This window comes from Miniopterus schreibersii (assembly GCF_964146895.1).
Source record: "Miniopterus schreibersii genome assembly, chromosome: 12".
Classification (NCBI taxonomy): domain Eukaryota; kingdom Metazoa; phylum Chordata; class Mammalia; order Chiroptera; family Miniopteridae; genus Miniopterus; species Miniopterus schreibersii.
The window spans coordinates 39,625,598-39,653,353 of record NC_138112.1 but is presented as its reverse complement, the minus strand read 5'-3'; the positions used below and the strand labels follow the sequence as shown (position 1 = coordinate 39,653,353).

The window sequence follows — 27,756 nt, the reverse complement described above, 5'->3', positions numbered from 1 at the left end:
GACAGGACTGCTGTTCTCCCTAAGGTATGTTTGTGATCTCGTTGTATCAGGGACTGACGAGGGCCTGGGCAGGGACCCCTAAGGGCCGGCAGAATAGTAGGAAGGTGAGGCCTGAAGGCCACAGGGCTGGCTAGTGGCAGAGCAGATCAGCCCACCACAGACAGGGCTGCTTCCAGCCAGCACTCTGCTTGGAGATAACTAGCTTGAGTTCCTTCTGCATCTTCTAGGGCCAGCTGGGCTCTCCCACTGCTTCCATCTACCAGACAGAATAAGGCAAAGGTTTTATGATGAGAACCTGAAGCAGTGGGAGAGCCCAGTGGGGGGTAAAAGTCTAATCTTCCTTCCCAGTCCTTAATCCTTGGGTAATTACAGCTTCAAGCCTGAAATCTGCCTTTCCCAAACTAGCCATTTCACCTTGTCCCTGGAGTCAAGAAGGTCATGAGTTCGCCCCTCAGTTATACAAACACCTCCCTCCACGTGGACCTGCCCTCCCCAAGGCAGCAGCAGAGGCCGTGCTGGGGTTTCCTGTGTCTGCTCCTCTCCTCCAAGCCCTTTAAGGAGGTACCCACAACAGCTATTTTTTATTTTTACGTGGGCTGGCAAAATTGACATAGCAGAGCCATTCAGTCAAACATCAATATTTGGTTTACCAGATATAATAAGCACTTGAATACTGAAATTTTCTGGTTTATGGGACTTTTAAAGTTACATACACACCCCTTGGATTTTCTGAGTCCATTGTTGATGTTTTTTGAAATTCCCCGGGAGGCAATGTTTAAATGTCTTCTTGTTAATTTTACTCAAACAAATACACAATTCCTTTTTGTTGTTGTTAATCTTTACCCGAGGATGTTTTCTCCATTGATTTCTTAGAGAGAGGAGAAGGGAGAAGAGAGAGACACACACACATGGATGTGAGAGAGACACATCGACTGGTTGCCTCTCGCACATGCCCCACACGCGGGGGATCAAGCCTGTAACTGAGGTACATGCCCTTGACCGGAATTGAACCCAGGACCCTTCAGTTCATAGGCCACCACTCTATCCACTGAGCCAAACTGGCCAGGGCCAAACAAATACATTCCTTTCCAAGCCTATCAGTGCAGTGTAACACTTGACTTTGCAGAGAGAACGAAGTAAAACCAATACATATCTTAGGGAAATGTTTACTTTGGTTGAAGTACTCTCAACCTCAGGTGTTCTAATTTGAAAAACTGCATAGAGCTGCTCTACTTCCACTTTATATGGTAACTGAGACACCCCATTTCTCTTCAGGGGCCTCGGCCCAGGGCTGCCTTGGTCTTATTCTCAATAAAACCTTTATGTATTCACTTTTTCCATCCAGATAACACAATTTAAAAATACTGACCATAATGTTGGGTGAAAAAGCAGGTTTGTTGCTTGTCTAGGAAAGTTCATGAGACTTGCTGGGTCCAGCAGAGTTCCAATTAGAGCTGTGGACACACAGGTGGGGTGGTGCAATGTGTTTTCTTTATGGCAATGCTTTTTTATTGGGTTCTTATCTAGCTTGCACTTGCTTGTGCATACTTGAAAACTTTATTTTAGACTTAATTTTTAAAAAATATATTTTTATTGATTTCAGAGAGAGGAAGGGAGAGGGAGAGAGACAGAAACATCAATGATGAGAGAGTCATTGTTTGGCTGCTTCCTGCAGGTCCCCTACTGGGGATAGAGCCCACAACCCCGGGCATGTGCCCTGACTGGGAATCGAACCTCCATCTCCGGGATCATAGGGCGATGCTCATCCACTGAACCATGCCGGCCAGGTGACTTAAAATTTTAATTCAGTTCCCAAATTCCTTGAGGGGAAAATATATATATATATATATGTGTGTGTGTGTGTGTATATATATGTATGTGTTTATATATATATATATATATATATATATATGTATATAAAATCATTACTTTTTTGAGATGAGGGTAAAACCTTTTTCTGGAAGGTTTATTTACCAGTTTATATAGTCCATAAGCTCATCTCTGAAGCCTTGAATACAAGTATCTTCAGGTATTTGAAGAAATGGTTTTATTATTATCTGAAAGCTTTGAGTTTGGTGAATCAGAGAAATTGTCTTTCTTTGATGAATTCAAATCTGGATATTGTCATCATGCAGAAAAGAATTTTATCTAAATTGTGAAAAAGTCATTGTCTTGGGGGTGATGTTCACATGATAAGAAAACCATGAATATTACTGTGTCATATGTTAGCTTGGAAATAGCTTTAATGCAGAGAATAATTATCGGAATAATAACTATAATGAATTTAGTGTTGAGCCAAGAAGATAACAGCTTTTAAAAACTAACTTTACTCTTTGGAATCACAAGTAGAATTTTCAAAAAGTAAAGTAGATAAAAATGATACCATGCATTGTAAACTATAAAATGTAGTGTTGTTGATTATCAATAACTTTTATATTGATGAATGTACTTTTTAAAACTGTCTGGCAATGTTTATCCAGCCTTCACGGAGAAATCTAACTTACGGTGGAGTTTGGGAGGCAGTAAAATGACTTCAGGGAACAGCCTCTGAGGTTTGGGGGCCATCTTCTATCTTGGTTCTTGGTCCTTTCCAGGCCCAGAGCTCCTGGACACAGTGAGAAGATGCCAGGGACTGTGAGGATAGAGGTGACTACACTGCTGGTTTAATTTTGCAGCCCATTTGCCCAGGGAGCCTAGGCAGCAAGTGACAAGCAAGCCTTTTGAGTGGAAGAAGGAAGAAGGGGCTTCTGCCATGGCCCTTGGAGAGCCTGGATCAGATTTCTTAGGAAACTGAGCAAAGCAAGCCTTATACCTGACATCATCAACAGCAGAGGCAGGCCCATGACGCCTCTCAGAGCTTCTGTTTGCCTTACACCTGGGCTTAGAGATGAGGACCAGGCCTCTCCTTCTACAGCTCCGGACTACCAGCCAACCCTCTCTTTCCCTGTTCTCCTTAGAGTTTTCCTACAGCTGTTCCCTGGGATAGTTCCTCGGTTGATGGGGCAATTTTTCCCTCTGGTCATTTTCTTTTTCTTAGCTTTACTATTTTACTTCTTCCACAAAGCCTGTTTCATATGAAGTTGGATTAAGATGGAATAGCATGTGCTATAACAAAGGGCCCCATTTATCGGGGCCTCTTCTCCAGAAAGGGCATCTCGGAGATGCACTATAATTCTCTGAGCACTGCCTGTGACTTATCCCTGGCTTAGAAGATAAGGTCCCAAGCAGCACCTCCATGGCTGGTGTCATCGGGTCCTGGGCTAGGGAAGTAATCACACCTGATTGTTAAAGGATATTGAGGGGTATCACCTCTCTTTGGCCAGGAGAGAAGACTGGAAGGTGAAGAATCAAGTGAGAAAACCTCAGTCTCAGTTCAGAGGAATCTCACTGGTCACGAGACAGTAAAGCAACAGGTGAGGCCACCCACCGTCTCTGTCTTGAGTGTGGGTGGCAATTCCAGGGCACTTCCAGCTTGGACACTCCCCATAGCCCTCAGTGGCCATCAGTGAAGTGGGCTGGCATGGGCAGCTAAATGGCCTGCAGAACCCCCAGGATCCATATACAGGGCGCAGATACTGTTTTTGGCCATATGCACATCCACGTTTTATGTCCTTTCTCGAGTCATTAAATCACTTTCTTTGACTTAGCTTTGAAAGCTCTAGCAAGCTGGCTGAGCTACACAGAGGCCAGGGAGGGGGAAGATCAGTGGGCTGGCCTCTGACTATTACATATAGCAGGACTGCTGCAAGGAAGGGGCAACTAGAGAAGGCTCCATGGCAACATTAGTGATGTGGGGACCGCATGCGAGGGGACAACTGGCATATTTATGTTCATCCAAACTAGACTTGATAAAAAAGCCTCTCTTAATTAACTGCAATAATTCTTTCTGAAGTCTTCAGAAAAGGAACAGACAACCTCGACTTGGCATACTTAAAATGTTCATCTCTACGTTCCCAAGGATGGAATGTCTTGTTTGAACCTTTATTTTGGCTTAGAGATGAGGGGAGAAAACATGTAACTCAGGCATTTGAGCAGTGAGTAGAATGACAGTAACCATGGTTTTCCTCCAGGGTTTCTTGTGACATTGTAAGCTCTATAACCATCATAACTAGTTGCCTTTCTTTAGCTTACACTCTATTTAAGTGTCCGTGGATATAACTCCCTGCCCCAACTCTACCTCTTATTACTCACCCCTCACTCTACCCTCATCCATTTTAAGTATTGCATGTGTTTTTAAAGTGACAGCTATTCAGGATGCCCTCTGGTTCAATGACACCTTCCCCCCCACAACTCCTATACCCACTATCTCCAAAGTGGCCCCAATGAACCACACCTTTCTGTGTTCCATTCTTTTTTTTAAATCCTCACCCAAGGATATGTTTTGTTTTGTTTTTAAAATTGATTTTAAAGAGAGAGGAAAGGAGGGAGTTAAGGAGAGAGGGAAAGAGAGGAAAAGAGAGAGAGAGACATTAATGAAAGAGACTGCCTCCCGTATTCATCCTGACAGGGATCGAACCCATAACCTGTATTGCACTGGACGAAGTTCCAACCAGCTGAGCCACTGGCCAGGGCTTGTATTCCATTCTTGCGCAATCCCTTCCCCTTGGATCTAGGCGGGCCCTATGATTTGCTCTTGACCAGTAGTGTGTGGTGGGAATGACTGTTACTCCACAGGTTATTAGAAGAACCTTGCAGCATCTACTGGGACCTCCTGCAATGTCAGCTCTGGGGGGAGCCAGTCGCTCTGTCGGAAGTCTGACTGCTTTGAGACCTCTGTGTTGTGAGGAAGCACAAGCTAACCATGTGGAGACACTATTGAGAGGGATGCTCAACCAGCCTCCACCTGTTCCAGTCATCCCAGTGGAGAAGCCAGACATGTGAGTAAAAGAAACCATCATGGATAGCCCACCTAGTCGAGCATTCAGAGGACACCAGGCTCAGCTGCCATCTGATAGCAACCATGAGATTCTGAGAGACAGCAATCACCCACATAATCATGAGCGATAACAGCTTTCTATTGAAACCACAAAGATTTGTAGTGCTTTGTTACACAGCAATAGATAATTGGAACACCATCACGGGGCAGGATGGCCATGAAGATAGCAAAACATTTTCCATATCTCTCTATGTCAGTCTTTTGGGTTTAAGTGAGAGTCTGACTTTCTTCTCTTCATATGTAAAGTAGTACTAATGGTGGCCATGAGGACTAAGTCATTCCATGTCGAGCCATGATCATTGAAACATTTTGAAAACATCCACCTTTTTTTTTTTCTTTTTAAATATATCTTTATTGATTTCAGAGAGAGGAAAGGAGAGGGAGAGAGAGAGAGAAACATCAATGATGAGAGAGTCATTGATCGAGCCCACAACCCAGGCATGTGCCTTGACCGGGAATCGAACACCAATCGCCTGGATCCTAGGTCAACGCTCAACCGCTGAGCCACGCCCAGCCGGGCAGAAAACATCCACCTTCTAGAAGCCACTGCTTTCCCTCCCATCCCCTCTTCTCCTCTGGCCATGCACCAGTGGACTCCCTGCACCTCCCATCGCCTGCTGAATGTGCCCAGTTCACTGGCCGGGACGATGCTCTTGCAGCAACGCACATCCAGTCAGCTTTCCTGGAAGACAAGGGCAGCCAGAGGGAGGGGCTGAGCATCAGTGCCAGGTGGGTGGGGAGGACACCGGTCTCTCCCCATCTTTTGGAACAAGCTTTCCTCAAGGAGTCTTCCTAAGATTTAACCAGGGTGTTACCCTTTCCACTGCCATCTTCATAATACTTTAATTTCCTTCTCTATCCTGGAAAAGATGTTGGAGAATACCCTTCCCCCCAAGATCAATGAGACAAGGTTGGAATTTTTCAAAAGGAACATTTACTGGGAAACTAAAGGGAAACCAAACAGAATGCAAGAGAATAAAGGCAGAGTTGCAGATGGGCTAAGGGAGGTCAAATTTATAACCGGCCTCTGGCCACAGCTGGACTGGCTAGGCGGCTTTCCAGACACAAAGCCACCTGCCTGCCACATGGGCAGGCCTCTTTGCCTGCTGGCCCTTACAAAGCCACCTTCTGTTTCATACCAACAGATTAGTAGCAAACTCATTAGCACCCAGGGCTGCTAGCTCTCTGGGCAGGAAGATCTTGAGGGGGAAACAATAGGCACAGCTGCTCTAGGATCTCCTGCCCAGGCTCTCAGTGCCAAGGACATGTCAAAATTTATTGGGATGGTTGCCTGATACTTATTCTGGCCAGTCTGATTTATCTGGGACCATTCTTCTGGCTTATCTGCCTGGCTCTGGAGATAATATTCCTGCTGACTATCTTGCTGGCACTAGTCTTTCACGCTTGGGTCCTAAACACTGATATGGTGAAAGATGTCTGAATGGGGAGGAATAGACAGAGAGAGTTGGGCAAAGAAAGTTACATTCTTATCATGTCATCCGACACAGGCAGAAACTTGGGTCCCCTTTGGACCCTGGAGGTTGAAAGCCAATGAGAGATGGAAATGAATTAGGAAGGCTGGGGAACACGTGAAGTTGGAGTGTAGCAATAGTGCCTCACACAACCAAAGGCCTCCATCCTTTCTGGATGTGACATCTGGGTATTTCTTATACCAGGCAGCTGTGGCAATGAGAACTTTCTGAAGACATACAGTGGTCCGGTTTCCACCCAATTAGTCCTACACTAAAATGTTAATTCCAATGAAGATGATGAGCTTCCCAGGAAGGTTAACCACAATCCAACTCCAGCTTCTGCTGCAGAGGGATGGTATGAAAAGAGAAATGTTATCTTGGAGAAGTGGTGAAAGTGTGTGGATGGAGTACCCTGCACCCATCATGGGAGAGGGAGGACCTCTCCTCCCAGGCTATGCTGAGGCCTTTGGTTTCATTTATATGATGGCAGAAGCAATGGGGATGAGGAACACAGTTGGCAGTGGGTTGGCTGATATGGTCACAAAGGAAGCTGAGTAATGAATGAGACACCCGGGGAGAGCCCTTGACCTTCACTCTTGTAGGTATTTGCATTCCCCAAGTGCTATGAAAGTGATCTGAGTGTCTGGAAGTGAAAATGAAATCTGTCTGTGGCTACCCACGGCTATGCCTCTGGGCTGCTGCATATGGAAATACCCTGGAAGGCACTCAGGCCGAGGCGGCCTAAAGTTGGGCCTCCAGCCAGGGGATGGCTGTATTATCTCTCCGTGAACTCAGCTCACACAGTGGTACACCTATTTGTGAGGCTGTTGCCTCAGTGGACGAATGAACCTGGGAAGGAGTACTCCAGAATGCTTATGCCACTGAGATGCATGCCTCTCTAATTGATAATTAACTTTCATTCTAATGCCAACACCGGTTGGAAGGAAGTGGCTGCTGGCCATCTCAAAGACCGTGTTGTGGATTCTGACTCCTCAGAATCTGGCTTTAGCAGAAGAGAGGGCCACGATCAACTGGTACTCGCTGCCAAGTGCAGGGGAGGGGGCAGTGAACTTGCTGTGAACTAGCCCTCCTTGCACTTGCTTTTCTCCAGAGGAACAGGGAGCTTCTCCTCTTACATTCCTGGGGCTGTTCCTTGCAAAGCTGGAACACTTCTCGGGTGAATTATTTTCTAGAGACAGTTATGAGCTCAGAGGTGAATTAAATTTGCTGCTTATGTAGCACCTGGATATATTTTAAACTATTCTGTCTTTCCAGGGCATTCAAGCAAATAACATCATGTCGTATGATGTTGCCAGGGCAGATGCTGTGACCCCATCACTAAGAGTCCTGGGACCCAAGGTCTGCTCAGTCCTCTCACTGTATCAGCTGGTTTCTTCCATAGTCTGATCTTGGTTCCTGGACTTGAGAGACGTGCTTCCCCTGCAGCACACCAACTTAGGCCACCTGAAGACAGCTGGACCATTCGTGTTCACCAAACCCAGTCTGGAAAGAAAGCCAGTTATCGCTGTGGTTACAGCTGCGCATTTGGTCACTGGAGCGTCCGGGTGTTGGAGAGGGAACGTTATGTAAGATCTTTGTAAGATGGTTGTCCTACTGTGTCCTTGGCAGAGCAGTCCTCTTACCCACAGTCATCGTTTCTGTAGGAAGAAGAAACAAAAAGAATGCTTTGGTTTTCATCATGTATTTTTCATGTGCACTAAACAAGTGCCAGGCACTGTGCTGGGTTGTGGGGGATATAGTTCCATGGGTGAGACACACACCCTGCTTTCAAGGGGCTTACAGAGGGAGAAATTACAACATGGGAAGCTGAATAACAGAAGTGCACATTAAAATGCATAAGAGCAAAGAGGAAGGAGGGACGAACTTCCAAGACTCATCTCTACCAGGGTTCTTGCAAGAGAAGCTTCTTGAAAACAAAGTTCCCCTAGGGAAAGTCAGCTATATAAGTTGGGTGTGAGAAAAGCAGTTCAGCTGTTCTAGGAGAAAGGAACTTTCGAGTATGGCATGGATGAATTGTGCTGTGGCTCAACCCCTTCTGTCTGTCTCATGGGACGAAGACTGGAAAACCTCAACCAGCCGATCAACCAGATAAGCAAACTACAACACCTTTCCAAACTCTTATGACCTAATAAGTTGTTTCTCAGTCAAGATTTCTGCTAAGTGAGGTGTAAAAAAATATTTTTCTCTAGTTCAGAAAAGCACTGACCAGTAGGAACTTGATGGGGGGTGGGGTGGTGGAGACTGTGGCACCAAGACTATAGATAGCAATGGTGTTCAAGCCCTGGTGGCCATCAGGCTGGCTTCACTGGCTCAGAGCTGGCGCCAGGCCCACTCAGTGGGCAGAAGCAGCAACAACCTTGTTATCAGTCCCAGGGGCCTCCCAGGCAGCACCTGGGGTTCAGAAGGTATCAGGAAGTTTAGTGGCATCGGCAGGAGTGGTGGTTACAATCTCATCTGAACAGAGCAGATTTTAAGCGAATTCAATTGTCCTGAGACATATGCATCTGATTTGAATTAAATTGGATTGAAACCAAAGATGAGAACTGTCCCAGTGAAAACTGTAATGTGAAGTGACACGTCGATCACATAAATGACAGCTGATGTGAGACAGGCCATTGAAACTGACCCCAAATTAAGAACATTAGAAGACTGAGTGGATCATTACATAATATCTTCCTGTGAATTTGAAAATGGGCTTTGATTACAGGAAGTATCTAAGGGCTTTGAACGAAGAAGCCTGTCAAAAATTGAAGTGACTCATTACGTGATTCAATCTTACACGTACTTAATGTAGTTAAACTTGAATTTCAAAATTTTATTTTAAAAAGCATAAAAATCTTGGGATTTTGTTGACTATTTATTATGTACCACAGCTTTGCAAATAGATGCCAAACCTCATGCCACGTCTGCTTAGAATCTGAGCCTTCCCTTCTCCCATTCTCCAAAGAGGGCATTCTGTATTCTTCACCCCCCTCACCCCTTAAAGAACCAGGGCGTTAAAGAAATAAAGAGCACGGCTGTAACTATACTTCCAGTCAGGGCACTGGGGTGAAAGCATGGAAAATGAAGGAGTCCATTTGGGTAATAACTACTATTTATTGAGCACGAAAGCACCCTGCTCTATCCGAAGAGCTTTGCACACCTTATCTCATTGAACCTTGGCCCTCTGGGATAGATATCACCATTGCATTTTCACAGAGGTAACTGAGTCTGAGAAACACAAAATAACAAAGGCAGTAAATGGCAGAGCCAGAATCTGCCATCACACGTTTATGGACCCAAATGTATGCTCTTTAAGTACTATGCCCAGGATGGCAAGTTATTGCGCCTCAAATGCCGACTCCATTAAGATGCCTTTCTAAAAAGGATTCTCAGTTCAGAAAAGAATTCTGAGCAGTCCAGTCTTCATAGAAAAGTGTACTAGGGTCTATTGTCAAGTCAACCTTGAGAGGAAAGGTGGTGAATGGTGGCAGGGGTGACGTGACATGGAGACTGTCACCGAGAGGGGCTCATCGGAAACAAGCAAGAAGCAAGGGCTGTGAGGTGCTATTCAGAAGGTGGGAAGAGTGCTGTCACTGTTTTTCAGATGAAGGGGCAAGTTGGAGACTTACTGCAAGGAAAAACTTATTCTACCTGATAAAGTTATGTAGAGGATATTTGGAGTTTGTTATCCCAACTTTATATTCATTATATTTATTCATTAATTCATTCAACAAGCATTTATTGATCACCAGGTAAACGTGTTGATCATTAGAAACACAAAGATGGCCAATACATACCCTACTCTTGAAGAGCTCACAGTTGTCAGTGAGATGAGAAAAGATATTGAGAAAGAAAAGAGTGTAAATAAAATCTCATCAGGAAGCTTGATTGTGGCTGCTGTGTGTGTGTGTGTGTGTGCGCGCGTGTGTGCGAGTGCTCGCGTGTGGGTGCAGAATTCCATTTACCCAAATCAGGGAAGAAAAAGAGAAAAAGTTATCATAAAAAATTAGAACAATTTTATTTGCTAGATTTATAAGGTTTTTTCTTTACTTTGAAATGTATAAGAGAACTTAAGTGTGAAATTGGTGTTTAAGAAGTTTAAGAAAATGTAATCTGACAAATTAATGAGCTAATTGGGAAGCAAAAAACAAGGGAAAATTAGTGTTTTAATTTCAAAACAAAATTATTAGATTTACAATCACTATAATAGTTAACATTATATAGCATTTAGTATGTACTGTTATAAGAATATTACATATAATAATTCATTTAGTTATCACCATAATTCTCTGAGGTGCATATTATTATTATCCAAATCTCATGAATGAGAAAATTAAGGTGCAGAGATGTTAAATGACTGCTTTGCTAGGTGTTATGGACTGAACTGTGTGTCCCCCAAAATTCATATGTTGAAGCTTTAACCCCTAATGTGATATTTGCAGATGGGGCCTTTGGGGGGGGTGGGGAATTAGGTTTAGATGAGGTTATGAAGCTGGGGCCCTCATGATGGGATTAGTGCCCTTTTAAGAAGAAGACACCAGCCCGGCCAGGCGTGGCTCAGCGGTTGAGTGTCCACCCAGGATCCAGGCAATTGGGGTTTGATTCCCGGTCAGGGCACATGCTTGGTTGCAGGCTTGATCAATGACTCTCTCATCATTGATGTTTCTCTCTCTCTCTCCCCCTCTCCTTTCCTCTCTCTGAAATCAATAAAGATATATATGAAAAAAAAAATTCAGAAAAAAAAGGAGAAAAAAAAAAAGACGACACCAGAGAGCTACTGTTATTTCTCTCTCTCAACCTCCATCCTCCACCCTACTCCCACCCCCTGCCATGTAAAAACAGTGAAAAAGCAGCCATCTGCAAGTCAGAAAGAGTCTTCCCCAGGACCCAACCTATACAGTTTCCACTTGGATAACAGCGGTGGACTCCTAATGGATTTCCCCACTTTAAGCCTTGCCCCTAAACAGTCTGTTCTCAGCACAGAACCAGATCATGTCATAAATCCTGCAGTGGCTTCCTGTTCATCTCAGAACATGAACATAAGTCCTTATGAAGATCTGCTAGTTTCTATGTCACCTGAGTCCTGCACACCCTGTTAGCTACTTGATCTCATCTCCTGTGCCCCCACCCCTCTCTCTCACTCACCCTGCACCCCCACATTGCTCTCCTCACTGCTCCTTGTACCAAGCTCCTTGAGGTCTTTGTATTGGCTGTTCCCTCAGCCTGCATAGCCACACAGCTTGCTCCCTCATCTCCTTCAAGTGTTTACTCAATTGTTTCAATTCTCCATGAGGCCTACATTACCTCTATTAAAGTTACCCCCCTTTAAAAAAACCAACCGAGTAACCAACAGAAAAACCACTACCATACTTCTGACCCCTCTTACTTGCTTTATTGTATTTTTATAGTGTTTATTTGCTTCAACATTATATAATATGCTCATTTCTGATGTTTATTTTCTGTTTTCCCCCCACTAGCATGCGTAAGCTCCACTAGGGCAAGACTTTTTGTCTATTTTAGGTATTCGATCAATATTTGTTGATGAATAAGTGATTGCACTCACATTTCCCTCTGCAAAGTGATTGCTTTAAAGGAAACTTGATTGATCATTACTTGAACAGAATATAATAAATGATGCAGGTAATGCATAAAGGCATATTGAAAGATCGCTGAGATAAGCAGCCAGTATGGTGACTCCAAGCATGATGGACTTCTGAGTGTTCTGGAGCAGATGGTCATGGGTCTGCCAACCTCTTTTTAAGCTAAGATGTTTCCTTGTAGAGATCTTTATGAAAACTGCCTGGGCTTTTGTGTTGCCAGAAATCTCACCTGAGACAGTGACTGAGAACTTAATTGCATTGTCTCAACTCTCATGGGGGTTGTCTTGCGCTTGGAGAACTGGGTGCTGGAAAGAAGGTAGGGCTCATTTAGTCCTCGAGGAAAATGAAGTTTCTTTGGCTTTCAGAGGTAGCAATGGGCTACTTTTATACATTAACAGAAACACTATGCCTGTAGACTTGAAAATAGGTCATGCAGAGTCCATCTAACACATCGGCAAGCATTTTCCAAGCTGTGAGACAGAAGAAATTGGAATTCTATCCTACAAGAATGTACTCAGTGCTGACTTTGGGCCAGGCATGCTGCAGGTGCTGGTTGTATGATAACAGCAGCCTCAGGAAGCTGCTGGACATGCTGTGGATGACACGCACACAGGTGATGTCGAGTGCTACCAAATGTTAAGTTAGGGGTACTCATAGGGTAGTAGGGGAAGAGAACAGACAAGAGACACTTAACTCATAGTAGGAGGGTCTTCAGAATGCTTCCTGCAGAAGAGGACAACTGATCCAGATGCTTAAAAGATAAGTGGGACCTCACCAAGCACAGAGGGCAGGGAGGCAGCACAGGAAGTGAAAGCAGAAACAAGGGCAAGGGGGTGAGGAGAAAGCTCGGTGTGGATGATCAGCAGATGGGCATTGCCTCACTATGAAGGGCAAGGAGGAGATGGAGGTGAGGTCCTTAAATGTGCTCATTGTTTGAAAGTGGGTATGACATAAGAAAATGCCTTCTCCCGAAAGATTTCCAGGCTTATATTGATGTTATGAACAAGATCAACATTTTTGTTGCTATCCCTACTATTAGCTTTTCATCTCACAACGTTGACAAAAAGACCTGTCAACACAATTAATTTTCTCTTATCTGAGTATCTGCTCGCCTCCAAAAAATATGACTGATAGTGGGCCATGAAACGTATCTCTGCACAATGCTGTGAACACGGGGCCTCGGTGTGAATTAGAAACAGGAAGCCCCTCCAGGAACACATGCCACTGGGTGAGGGAGAGAAGGCTGACTCAGCCTCATGCTTCCCCTCCACCTGGCACCCAGGTGAAGGAGCTACTTGTAGGACACTTTGCATGGCCTGGGGGGCAGAAGCTCTTTGGAGGGTAGTTGGGGGATTTAGATTATCAAAAGTGAAGCCCAGGTCCTATCTTAGCCTGAGAAGCTGAGCTCATGAGAGGCTATTCTGCATAATGATGTAAAGTGTGTTCCTCGCAGGCAGTTTCCTATGTGCAGGGGCAATTACGACATGAGGGGGATGGTTTTTTTCCCTGGTTATAGAATTTTCAGTTTCATAGGATCTGTTTTGTCTTGTAATCGCTCACGTCATTCCTTTAGGAAATTTTCATTAATGCTACAGCCTGGCACAAGTGTGCTCTGGGGAGCGGAGGAAGGGCTGTGTCCACACTGAGGTCAGCACTGCAGGAAGAGATGGCCACTGGAAGAAGCAGCTCTGAGACCCCTGGAGGTGACCAGCAGAGAAAGCCAAGCGCAGCTGGGAGCTGAAAGGGTAAGCGACGACTGGGACTTGTGAGACAAGCAGACAAACAATCTTTGGTGAATTGCTGAGCCATGTGGGAGAGGTAATCACCTTAGGGCAGACACAAAAGGCGCGGGTTCAGATCAGGCAGAACTGGAGGCCCATGGATTTTCATCAAGGGGCTGCAAATAAGGGGGTAAGGGAGGAAAGTGACTGAGGGTGCAGCAAGGACTGGGAAGGGCTGTTCATCTTGGATGAATTCATCTTGGATGAATCAGGCTTTGTTACCTGCAGGGAAGCCAAACTCTCACGGCTCTGCTGGGAGCACTTGTCAGGCAAGATGAGCCTTACAGGAGACAGATTGAGCTCAGCTCCTCTCCCCTGGGCTCACGAGGGGCTGGAGACCAGGGCAGCAGGGGCAGCCACCTCCTTGCCCTGGCGCCGGCTCCACCAACGCCAGAGGACTCTTGTGTCCGGGCCACACCCCCTTCCCTCGGTTCTTCCTAGGTCTTTGTCCGGTTGTCGGCTTCTCATTCCAGGCCTCTTTTAGTGTCACCTCCCCAACCACCACCACAAACATCCCCCAGTCACTCTAAACTCATCTCTCTGCTGTATTTTTATCCTGGACCTTCTCATGACCTATTTTCTGTTTATTGTTTGTGATTGGTCTGCCTCCTTCCATCAGAACGCAAGCTCCTTGGTGACAGGGGTCTTGTCTTCCTCACTCAACACTGTCTTCCCAGTGTGTGGAACAGCATGTGGCACATGGCAGGCGCTCAGCGAACGCGGGCTGAATGAACGTGTGAATGCAGAGGCCAGGGCCCCTGAAGACTGTCGTGGGAACTGATGATGCCTGTGCCGATGGCCTGCCCTTGGCGGTTGGGAGTGTCTTCCCAGCAACGCTGACAACACCCGCTCCCCATCGTCTGCAGTGCCCCCGGCCCCAGCAAGGAGTCCCTGGGAGTCATGTTGGAAGACATGGCTCTCGGCTCCATCTAAACCGCCCCCCCCCCCCCGCCACTGCCTCAGATGTTAGGACCGAGGGTGGGTACCCAACCCAAGATGAGTGAATGAAAGGTCCTGCTTTGGGAAAATGGGGAAGGGGAAGGAAGGGGAAAATGAGGCAGAGAACTGAGAACATGGAGGAGGGAGGGAGGGAGGGAGGGAGGGAGGGAGGGAGGGAGGGAGGGAGGGAGGGAGGGAGGGAGGGAGGGAGGGAGGGAGTTATGAGGTAGAAGTGAGGAGAGAATAGAGTGAGAGAGAAAATAAACATTGTATGACTTCCCCAAAATTTCCAGTTACCAGTCTCAGTCTTCCTGGAACCCAGATGCATTTCTGCCCTTGAATTCCAAGAAACTTCCTTCTATCCTTACAAAAACCCCAAGCTAATTCCATCTGGTATCTATTACCTGTAATTAAAATAAGCTACAAGAGGAAGCACTGGTCATGGATGCCACCCCAGACCTCCCAAAGCCACCCTACACTTCCAATGCCATTCCCAAGGCCCAAGGCTCCCGAGGCTCCCACAGCACCCCCCGGCTCCCTTGAGTCAGGGCATCCATGCAGCAGAAGTCTCAGCCCTGCACCAGGTGGGGCCTAGAGTTAATCTTGCAGCCCGTGGAGCTGGGCACACCTTGCAGACCACCCTTGTTACCTTGCAGGTCACAGTGTCACCTATGTGCACCAGGTCAGCTGTGTCCTAACTGGTCTCAGTTTCTGGTCCCAGCCCCCGGCTACAGCTTCTGCACGGCCAACTTTGGTGGAGGTCCCGCCACCCTGTCTGCCAGTCTTGAAACGTGTCCCTGGCAGAAGCCCTGGGGTCTGCACCACCGCCTGAGGCTTCCCAGCCCCAGCCGCCCACTCTCTCTCCGCTCTTCACTGTCCCGCTGTGGCAGGTGCTGGCAGTGGCCCTGAGCTGTGATTGCTGAGCGAAGCTGTCAATGCTACTTCACAATCTCCCAGTCTGCCTGTTGTCTCTCCTCCCTCCGGATGTGCAGACGGCACCACCGGGGCTCATTCTCACTTTCCCCATCTCTCAGCTCTGTTTTCCTTTGATCTGCTCCACTCTGGGGCAGGTTCGACCACGGTGATGGCAAGACAGCAGCTAGGACTCCACACTCGCATCCTCACAGCTCCAAGCCCAGAGGAAGGAGCTGCCTCTTCCTGACAGAGCTTCCAGAACCTGGGCTGAAACTGGGTCACGTCCCACCCTGAACCAATGCCTGAATGTGCCAACTGGACACAGCCAGGGGGGACCCAGAGCCACTTCTGGAGCTGAAGGTGCTGTGAGGTCCACCCAAACTACATGGACAGGGAGGGCACAGGGGAGGGTCCTCAAGGAAACCAGGGTTCTTTTATCAGAAGAGGAGAGGAGGAGTGCTGTGCAAGTAAAACCATGTTTTTACTTCAAAACCGCACATTAAGATAACTAGAGAAAGCCCTGGCCAGGTAGCTCAGTCGGTTAGAGCGCTGTCTTGATACAGGGCTGAGGGTTTGGTCCCCGGTCAGGGCACATACAAGAATCAACCAATGAATGCGGAAATCAGTGAAATGACAAAGTGATGTTTCTCCTTCTCTCTCTTCCTTCCTCTCTCTCTAAAATCAATTTTCAAAAAAGATAACTAAGGAAAATCATGTTCTAACTTGAAGGATTCAAATCTTTGTAGTTACAGAATGTAGTCTTATCAGAATACAACATTTAAAACCACATTTGTGGAAAAAGCCCAGAGAACATAACATGCCTACTAAAATAAAAAGAGTATTGCATTAGCTTGAAGGATTTTTTTAAGGGCTTTCAGTTAATCAGTTTTACTGCCTATTGTTCACTGCACATCCTACTGATTTTGAAAATCATGGTTATATTGAAGCAGATGATTAGGTGGGGGGAAAAACAGCAAAAGCAAAACAACTGGAAGTACATTAGCCAAAAGCTTACATGACAAATCACTTGGGGATGTGAGCTCATAAGGGACAGGGAATCGGTGCCAGGAGGAGGAACACAAAAGAGCTTTCCAGAAGATTCTTAGGCATTGTTTCAGCTTTACATTCTTAATTGAGCTGAATAATAACAGCACAGAAGGGAAACAACACTTAGAACCAGCTGTGTGACCTGCAAATGGACCGGCCAGTGAGGAACTGGTCGTGTGCAGCTGGCGCAGCTGTTTCCCTCCACGCTGTCTGGCTGGCGGAGAAGCAGGTTTGAGAGCCTTGCTGAGAGGTGTGGGCACGTGCAGGGTTTTTCGTAGGAAGAGGGCAGGGGAGGAAAGAGGAACAGGGTGAGGTTGCCAGCTTCAACTTGATGATGGAGAGAGCCTTTCCTAAGGGGTGAAGAGAGGTCCACATCTGGAACCAGGCTGGACAGCACTGGTATCTGTGCCTGAGGAGCACTGAGATAGAAGAACATTGCTTTTAAAAGCACTGTATGGCCAGGCTGGCGTGGCTTAGTTGGTTGAGTATCATCCCATGCACCAAGAGGCTGCAGGTTCGATTCTTGATTAGGGCACACGCCCAGGTTGCAGGCTCAGTCCCCGGTAAGGGGTATGCAGGAGGCAGCCGATTGATGTTTCTGCGTCTCTCTCTCTCTCCCTTTTTCTCTCTCTAAAAAAATCAATGAAACCATATTTTAAAACTAAATTAAAGCACTGTATGGAATCAGAAAGATCTGTTTAAATCTATATTAGTCACCCCTTCCATATTCTATTGGTCCAAGCACATAACAGGGCAAAGTCCAAAGTCACAGGCCTGTAAGATCCTTGCAAGAGTGTGGAGGGGACTAAGAACAATGGGAATATAAAACAATCTTCATCAATATGCTAGCTCTACCACTTATTTGCCTCCTGATGTTAGCTAAGTTAACTAAGTCTCAGTTTTTTTCATCTGGGGAGATACTTTCGTTTAACTCACAGGGACGGAGCCCTGAGTGCAGACGCTAAGACCCGATGAGGTGCCTGCATGCCCTTTGCTCATTTCTCAGGAAACATCAATGGCAATGATGTTTCCCCCAAATCTTGAACCAGGTCCCAACATGAGTACCGCACCCTCACACTGCAAAAGGCTGTTTTCAGAATAGATTTGAGACAGAAGTGGTGGCTCTGAAGCACTTCTGGGGGCCACAGCCTCCTCACCTCTGTCTGTCCCCCCGCTGCTTGTCCATCTCTCACAGTCTGTTTCACAAAAAGTCACAAACTGCCTCAACATGTGAAACACCCTGAGGTTCGTGGGACCCTGAATGACAGCTGTATTTCTCTCCTTGTGGACTGTAAAAACTTTCCCTAAAAGTCCCTCCAGAGAGGGAGAGCCCTTGTGCTGCCAGGCAAAGCATGGATGTTGTCAGCAAGGGCTTTTCCATACAGCTTTTCAGCAGGTAAAGTTTAAACATGAAAATCTGCTGAAATCACGCAATGATTGTGGGTGGAGGACCCCACTCTATGAGTCAGGAAAAGGGCTTACTCCTACGCACCTCATGCTGAGCACAGGGAAGCCAGGCCCTCCTTCCTCCTTCTCTCAGTCTCCCTTTCTCATTCAGCAATACTGAGCACCTACTCATTGTTGGGGCCCACACACGGGTCCAGGGAATCAGAGATGAACAGGATATGATCCCTGTTCTCAGGGAACTCATAGTCTACTCAGGACATCAAACACAAAACGACAAAGCAGCATTATGGGAGCTACCGCAAAGGCATATCTACAGACAGGAGGCTACGCTTGGGTCAAATCTGAAAGAAGTACAGTAGTCCCCCCTTTATCCACTGTTTTGCTTTCTGCAGTTTCAGTTACCTGCGGTCAGCTGGAGTCCGAAAATATGAAATGGCAAATTCCAGAAGCAAAACAATTCCTAAGTGGTTTTCTTAAAAATATATTTTTGTTGATTTCAGAGAGAGAGGAAAGGAGAAGGAGAGAGAGATGGAAACATCAATGATGAGAGTCATTGATCAATTGCCTCCTGCATGCCCCCCTGCTGGGGATCGAGCCCGCAACCCGGGCATGTGCCCTGACTGGGAATCAAACTGCAATCTCCTGGATCCTAGGTCGATGTTCAACCACTGAGCCATGCTGGTTGGGCTACAGTTCCTAAGTTTTGAACTGCGCACTGTTCTGAGTAGCGTGATGAAGTCTCACACTGTGCAGCTGGGGATGTGAATCATCCCTTTGTCCAGCAAATACATGCTATAGACGCTCCCCACCCTTAGTCACTTAGTAGCCAACTCAGTTGTCAGATTGACTGTCTGGTATTGTAGTGCTTGTGTTCAAGTGACCACCCCACATTACTTAATATTGGCCTCAAAGTGCAAGAGCAGTGATGCTGGCGATTCAAATATGCCAAGGTGAAGCTCTAAAGGGCTTCTTTCAGTGAAAGGTGAGGACAGTGCAGTGAGACATTTTGAGTGAGAGACCACAAACACATAACTTTTATTGCAGCATATTGTTATAATTAACCTACTTCATTATTAGTTGTTGTAGTTCATCTCTTACTGTGCCTAATTTATGAATTAAGCTTTATCACAGTTATGTATGTATATGAAAAATAACGTATACTTAGGGCCTCACGGCAGCACATTTTGGACTCTGGTTCTCCCTTCTGCTTCTCTCCTCCTGGACATACATGTATATTAAATAACATCAATTATTAAAATTTACCCAGCATCCATTAAGTGCAGACACTGTGCTAAATACACTGCATTATTTTCTCATTTAGGTCTCACCACGTTGTGCTGTGAATGACCTGAGGCTGAGAGAGGTTGAAACAATCGCTCAAGGACACACAGCTTAGAAGTGGAAAAGCCAAATGTGAGCCCAGTGGTCTGACTCCAGAGCCCATGCTTTTAAATACCACAGTGAAAAGACCACATCTTTGGCTATGAATTAGTGGAAGGTGGCCCAGGGCCCCTGCAAAATCCCAGCAGGGGGGGACCCTCCTGGAAGCCTCTTGGCAAAACCAGTCACCCTCCCTTCTGTTCCCAGCCGTGGACCTCTAGGGCCCGGTATTAACCCTGTTCTGGAAAACCGTAAATTTGTGGGAGATGAAAGGCAAAGCCAGCACTGCCTGCCAATCCTTCAGCGTGGCCCCTCTCTCCTGTGGCCGGGCCTCCAGGGAGGCAGCCTCCACAAGGCAGGGAACATCCCTGGCTCTTCCTCCATGGGGAAGCATGCATATGGGCCTCCGCTCTGGAAATTGGGCAATTTCTCACTTAAAATCATCTGAAAACAAACTCCAGTGCCTCCAAAATTATACATTCACAGAACATTTCTAGACTCTGGAATAGGATCAGACGGTAATGATTTAATTGATGGTTAAGTGTGTAGATAAAATGAATACGCTGAATCCTCTCCGTAATTATCTCTCCAAGGAGCCCCAGCAGCTGTAATTACTGTCTGAGGCCAAAATTACAAACCAGCTATAGTTTTAAGCGTGTTGCCGCCCCTGCTGGATCTCTGAGGAAGTCAGTCCCTCCCAGCACAGGGGCCACTGGGACCCCTTAAGGAGAGCCTAGCCCTTGCAGAGGTTTGCCTCCCACACCTTGGGAATATGTTCTCACTGTTGTTCTGCACCCCTGACCCAAACCCTCACTGCGCACTCTCTTCCCCTGCCCGAGTCTATATCCTGTTGGTGGCCAATACACCAAATTAAGTTATAAATCCAGTTCTGGCTACAGTGAACTGGAATGGCTATCTCCACTGATCAGATGAGTCCAATCATGACCTCATTTTTTGAAGAAGCTAAGCTCCTGCCTGGATAATTATGCAAAATTCATGTATTCAAGAATCCCCACAGAATTATGGAGTGCCTCATATATGCCAGGCACTGCATGAAGGATTGGGTACACACTGCAATATTGGCCTGTGGCTCTTGATTTATCATTGAAAGGAACCTACCAAAGGTTCTGGCAAACACCATCTCACACATCTGGATCTGCATCTGGAGATGAGTTAGTGGGATAGAAGAGAGTGTCAGGGTAGGGTGGGCATGCTGCAGGTTAGGGGAGGGCACATGAGCTGCTGGTTTCAGCAAAGCCTGTCGGAGACATTGGTTTGGTTCTCAGGTCTTGTCTGCTTTGCAGCCCCTATGCCTACTGTGTGCATAGGCTGTGCTCCTCTGTGGTTCATTCCTTCTACCCCAAATTATGCATCCCATGCCCTATCCTTGCTGTGCAGGGCTCTTCCTAGGTGTAAACAAGTCAGAACACAGCTCCAGGTAACACTTACCATAACTGTTATCAAGCAATCTGTCTGATTATTTACTTATGTCTATCCCCTCAGCTGGACCATAAATTTCATGGGGAAGCAAGCTTGGCACCTGCTCAGAAACATTTGATTTATAAATGAAAAGCCATAGAATGCTGGGGAGAAGGCAGATGTCACTGGCACACTCCACCTCCAATGGGGAAAGGGTGCTCAATTCCAAGGATGTTGTCAGGTGAAGGTGCTAGGAGGCAAAGTCTGTGCAGTGAGCAGCAAATCTAGGCTTCCACAGGGGTGCACTAGAATTCATTCACCCCCATTCATTCATATTCTCCACCCCCCCTTCCTTCCTCCCTCTCTCTCTCCCCACTTTTCCTCACTGGACTGTTCTCCTGGAAGACAAGCACCATATATTTTCATCATTGAATCCTCAGTGTCTATACATTGTGTAATACTGAGTGGCCCTAAATAAGTGTTTATTGAATGAGCACATCAGTGAAAGCCATCCAGAGCCCTGAAAGCTTACCTGCAGTGACATTGATGGCCAGCAGAGGGCAGCAAAGGGCAGCAGCGCTGATGGCAGAGGCCCCAGGAAAGGGCCATTTGCTCTGTGGGGATCACAGGTGATCCCCACAATTGCCCATGAGAATGTTTGGGGAAACGGAGAGCACCAGGACTGGAGAAAATTGCTGACAGAAGTCCAACGAAGCCCAGTGTCATTAAAGAAGGAGATCAGTTTGAGTGGAGAGCTACAGAATCTGGTGGCAATGCCAGGGTAGAGGTGTGTGGAGTGAGAAGCTGAAAGTGACCAACTGTGAAGCACTAGTGGCCCCGTGTCACGTATGTGGTTCCTTGAAGAAGCGCAGCTTCCCAGTCAGACAGAGAACCAGGTTTCTAGGTGCAGGCCTGGAGTCGGCCTCTCCGGGGAAGTGGAGAGACAGGCAAAGCTGTGCATGTCCAGAGACGACGTGTTTGAGAGGCAGAAGGACAAGAAGGGGCCAGGCGGTGCCGAGAGGCCAGGCAGTAAGGCAAAGGCAGGCGTGCACCCTTCTTACTGTTTTCGGCTTTGTACACTGCCTTTTTTTTCCTTCTTAGTTTTTGAAACTCTTTATTCTAAAGCTGGTGGTGGAATCTGACCATACCCGATTATCCCTTCGCTGCCACAGTCTCTATGATGGTTTTCCTAAGGACCTAATTACTCTTTTACCCAAGAGTTCTTGTTTTTCTACACATGTTCTTTGTCTTTTTCCTTCTTATATTAATTTACAGTTGACCCTTGAACAATGTGGGCATTAGGGGCACTAACTCCTGCGTGCAGTCGAAAATGTGTACCTATGTCTTCCCCAAAACGTAACTACTAATGCCTACTGGTGACCAGAATGCTTACCGATAACATAAAGTCAATTAACACATTCTCTGTTTGTTGCATGTATTATATATTGCATTCTTACAATAAAGTAAACTAAAGAAAATGTTATTAAAATCACAAGAGAAATGCATTTACAGTATTTATTGAAAAAAAAAACAACCCACATATAAGTGGACCCACACAGTTCAAACCCATGTTGTTCAAGGGTCAACCATATACGTTTTCTTACCTGTCCTCACTGTCTACATTAATCAGGAGATGGCTTGTAAAGTACACTGTAATTACCTGCCCAGCACCCATTCCTGCAAACTCCTCCTTCCTAAGGGAACCCTGAGTTTATCAAGCTTCCACCTGTCCCCAAACCCTTAGGCATCTTAGGGAAAGGGGATCCTCCTCTAGAGGTGGACCTGTTTGACGCACTTAATCGCATTCCTTTTGACAGTGATTGATTAAAAAATGGACATACTTCTGTTGAGGGCATGAGGAGTTTTTTCCTTGCTTCTAGTAGAGCTACAGGAAGCGCACTGTGCTCTGGTTATTTTCGTGCCTGGACCCAATGCCTGGGCTGCATCCATCTTGCGACCCACCTGAAGATGAATCGGAAAGGAAGGACAGCTCAGCAGCCTGGGAGATGTGGCCTTCCCGACCCCCTCATTAACAGCTGAAGCTGCCATCTCCACACCTCATGCCACCGCAAACTCCTCGGCCAGATGACACATTTTCTCACTGTTTAATCACGTTTGTGTCAGGATATCTGTTCTTGGCATCAGAAGTGTTCCAACTGATATATCTTGCCAGCAAAGTGACTCAAGTACTTGTCGGATTTCCGTTTTCAAAGAAGACTTCCAGGAATTGTCCCTAGGTGAGCATCTTCCTCACTAGATTTCTCTCTATGCTAGGGCTATGCTTTGCCTTAGGAGGGCATCGCCCCTCTACCTGTGACACTCCCTTAGCAGGGTCCCTCGCAGCCCATCGTGGGGCCAGCACAGGTTATGTGAGATCTAACGTGCTCCTCTTTTTTTTTTTTCCTTAATGATACTGTATGTATACATAAATGTTTATCTTTATCTCTTTTTTTAACCTAGAATTATAAGAGGCAAATTTTCCATGTCATGACGTATCTTTTGAAAACATTTTTTAAATGGCTGTCTGTTTCCATCATTTCTATTTAACACAATTTACTTAACCGTTTGTTCCTTTCCCACGTTTTTGCTATTCATAAATAATGTTGCAATGAACATATCTGTGCATAAATATTCATACGCATTTGTGACTTTTCCCCAAGAATAAAAATGACTTTGTCAAAGGGCACGAACTCTGCTTAGGCTCTCTGTATATTCTACCAAGCTAATGTCCATGCCGATTACATAACTTCCTCCAGCACTTTAAAAAAAAAAAAAAATTTAGAATAGTTTAGGTTTTCCTCTCTTTTCTTAATGAATTTTTTTCAGTTACAGGTGACATACAATATATTAGTTTCAGGTGTACAACCTAGTGGTCGGACATCTATATACCTTACAAAGTGATCATCTGGTAAGTCTAGTACCCATCTGACACCAGAACATGCTCCTCTCTTCTCTCAGCTCCCCCTCAGCTCCAACACTGGCTCCCCTTAGCCCTCTTTTCTTTGTTTCCTGGGACAAAAACCTCCCCAGAAGATTCAGCTTCAGGTTCTGAGTGAAGGTCTCACACGAGAAAGCAGGTCCAGTGACCGTCCTCCTTTTCTCTACTGTGCACGTATCTCCGGCCCCCACCGGCTTGAAAATCTTTTGAAAACATTTTTTAAATGGCTGTCGGTTTCCATCATTTCTATTTAACACAATTTACTTACCGTTTGTTCCTTTCCCACATTTTTGCTATTCATAAGTAATGTTGCAATGAACATATTTGTGCATAAATGTTCATATGCATTTCTGACTTTTCCCCAAGAATAAAAATGACTTTGTACAATTTCAGTCATTCCAGTTTGTACAATTTCTTCCATTCTTGCCGGGATCTTGTCCTTTCCGTGAAGCTGGGCTTTTAGGAACACTGTTCAGGCTGCTGCATCCCTCTGCATGTCTTGCAAGTTTGAAGGGAAAAGGGCACAGTGGGTGTTCGCACTCGGGATGGTGAGAGGTAGCGCTCGCAGCAGCGCCGGGCTCCTGGGGACTTTGGCACAAATGCTCCAAGCCTGTCCTCAGCTGGACTCGCTGGAACTGAATGGAGGCGGGCTGCGGGCGAGAGCAGGGAGGCGGGACTCGGCGGGAGACGCTTCTGCACCAGCCGGGTGGTGAGGTCAGAGCTGAGATCTGAGCAGAGGGGTGGCGTGTCCAGCAGGCGTCGGGTGGGAGGGGTCGTATCAAACTCCGCATGCTGTGACAGGGAGTGGGGCTCTTGCATGAGGGAGCAGTTTCAAAGTGCACAGCAGCGCAGTGGGAAGAGGCTGGGCTGCGCCGGACACTGTGATCAGAGTTGCTGGAAGAACAGGAGCAGGGTCTGAATGCCGGCCAACGGCCCAGCGGGATCCAGGTAAGGAAAGGAGGCCCCTTCAAGGCTGAGCCAGGCTGGGAGAGGGCAGAGCTGCTTCCAGGACACGGGAGCACGCAGGGAGTGTGCAGAGAAAACCCGGGACCCAGAGGCGTGGGAAGAGAGGAGGCAGGCGATCGCCTGGGCCCCTTTGCACAAACGCTGGGTGATCCGCCCTTGTGCCGAGAGCAGCACGGGCTAGTCCTTCACCCCTCCTGTGGGGTAACCTCTGCTTTCATGGCACAGAGACGAGATGGAGCCACGATGGCCAGAAACAGGCGGAGAGGAACATCCTGCGTGCTCAGCGAGGAGAGCTGGGCCTGGGCCCAGGGCCATGCGCGTCCGGGTTAAAGCCCACACACCAGTTATCGCTCTCTCCTGGTCTCCAACCTTCCCTTCCCTATTAGCCTTTTTTCAGCCTATAAAAATGCTCAAATTTCTTGATTCTGAAAAAGAAAACTCCGTTGTCAAAATTCTTCTCCTTTTTAGCAACTGGCCTACCTGTTGCCTTCCCCTTTCAGGGCAGAAACCTGAAGCTGTCTGTGCTCACGCGCTCGGTTGCCACCATATCCCGCTGCTCTGCTGGGCTGCTCTCCTTGGGGTGGGGAGACACACAGACATGAAAGCTCGGGGAGGCGGCCCAACCACCCCGGGCACACGGATCCTGGCGTGCTCTCTCTCCCTCAAGATATTTGAGAAACATTTTTCTTTTTTTTTATAAATCCTCACCTGAGGATATTTTTTTCATTGCTTTTCAGAGAGAGTGGAAGGGAGGGAGAGAGAAAGAAAGAGAGACATCGATGCAAGAGAGACACATCAATTGGCTGCCTCCCACATGCACCCCAACTGGGGCCAGGGATCGAGCCTGCAACTGAGGTACGTGCCCTTGGCCAGAGCCGAACCTGAGGCCCTGCAGTCCACGGGCCGACGCTCTAACCACTGAGCAAACCTAGCCAGGAGTATTTGAGAAACTTGAAAGGGAGCAAAGGGATGGGGCATAGTGTTGAAGAAAGATTTTAAAATATTATTCATTGCAGCATTATTTACAATAGCCACGATATGGAATTAACCCAACTGCCCAACAATATACAAGTGGACAAAGAAGTTGTGTATATATATATTCCATATATACAATGGAATATTACTCACCCATAAAAGGGAATGAAATCTTACCATTTGTGACAGCATGGATGGACCTAGACAGTATTATGCTAAGTGACGTAAGTCAGACAAAGAAAGACAAATACCATATGATTTCACTTATGTGTGGAATCTAAAAAACAAAATAAATGAACAAACGAAGCAAAAACAGATTCATAGATACGGGGAAGAAACTGATGGTTGCCAGATGGGAGGGGGATTGGAGGGATGGGTGAAAAGGGTGAAGGGATTTTGCACAGAATCTGCCTGTGTGAGCCTTCCTTTTGTCCTCGATGGCTTGGGGACCCAACGTAGACTGTCTTAGTGCTGCTCCGTCTCTCCAGTCCTTGCCCCCTTCTTCCCTCCCTGTTAGGAGGCCACCCCATCTGTCTGAGTTCCCTTGATGACTTCTGTCCCAAGTTGTCTTCTCAGTCCTCATGCTCGGCCTCAGCAGGGAGAGGGGGCAATGCACAGAATCTGCCTGTGTGAGCCGAGGCCCCTTCGCTTCCCTGTAGGGTCACAGCTGAGTCTGGACTCTTACAGTGATTCACGGGCCACTTGGGAAAACCTGCAGCCTTCCTCAATTCACAGAGAGCTTTTGTCTGCAACACTTAGAGCTTTCTGACACCTCTTCCCCAAGGGACCTGGGCTTGAAATTCATGCTAATTAGCCTTTTGTCAGCAGATTTTGGGCACAGGCATTTCCATTTTGAAAACCGGTGGACCAATCTGCCTTCTGCACGTGGCTTTGGGCCCAGAATAGAATCTGACTGGCTGTCAGCTAAGAAAAGGGTAAGAGAGGAGCACGGTGTGCCCGCATGTGTGACGGGTGGATGGTTAAAATCTAAGTAACTTAGTTGTGAACAGAATATGTCGTCCAGAAAAGCATCCTTCAGAAGACAATAGGTAAATGGTACATTTTGTCAAATTCTTCTGCTGTTGGCATGGAAACTCCGTAATGTCCCCTCTCTCCTTGTCAGCTCACCTTTCCCTCACTCTTGTCCCAAACACCCTGTCCCTTCTCTACCATCTATAGCTCAGATGTTGGGACCATCTGTCAGCATAGAAAGCTGGTCCTCAGCCGGCCTCCTCCCTCTCCCCGACTACTCAGAAACCTCCGCAAGGGCATTCACTCCTTCTTCCCCACCGTCCCTTATATATGTGCCCTCTTCAGGCCTGAGCCTAGTGCATCCTAACATCTGCCTCCAGCCTCGCCCCCTCTCGCTCACACTCCTCCAGATAATCGGTGTGATCCTTTTAAAACATAAATTTGAGCTGCTGCAGGCTCCCTTACAGCACTAGCAGGAAGTTCCAAGTCCTCATTGCGGCTGAAGGGCTTTTCCCTCCCCGTCTGGCCTCATTTCCGTCCCCATGTACCCTGGGTTTCAGTCATCCTGAGTTTCCTGGTGTCCCAGGGACCAGTCCTCCTCTTTCATACCTTCCTGCATTTCACCACGTTAACCTGTCTCTTTGCTGAACGGGAGGATTTCCACTCACTTTCAAGAGCCTGCCCAAGGGGTTCAACGTGTCTCTCTGGTCACCACCCTTACCCCGTGGGTGGCTGGGAACTCTCTCATCTGTGCTCCCAAACAAATTCTAAAAACACAGATTATACAATTTACTGCCAGACAACTCCCCCACAACCCTGCCCCACGAACCCAGTCCCTGAAGGCACTTAAGACAGTACGTGGCCCTGGGCAGGACAGAAGGAGTCCCGTCACCTCAGGGAACTCTTTCTTAACAGTGACACACTGGTCCAACTAGAATGCCTCTTCCTTCCTTCTGTGGCTTTACCCAACATTTTCCGTCAATTATAAACACATAGTTACATGGTG

General features: G+C 46.8%; 1 protein-coding gene across 1 annotated transcript in view; it reads right to left on the bottom strand.

Moving 5' to 3' along the window:
* Positions 1-5,852: 5,852 nt before the first annotated feature.
* SYT9 (synaptotagmin 9) overlaps positions 5,853-27,756 on the bottom strand; it is a 139,399-nt gene continuing 117,495 nt past the window's right edge. Inside the window, exon 7 of the mRNA XM_081152952.1 lies at positions 5,853-8,066. Coding sequence (XP_081009078.1) covers positions 8,058-8,066 — 9 coding nt within the window. The 3' untranslated portion in view covers positions 5,853-8,057. The remainder of the gene's footprint in view (positions 8,067-27,756) is intronic.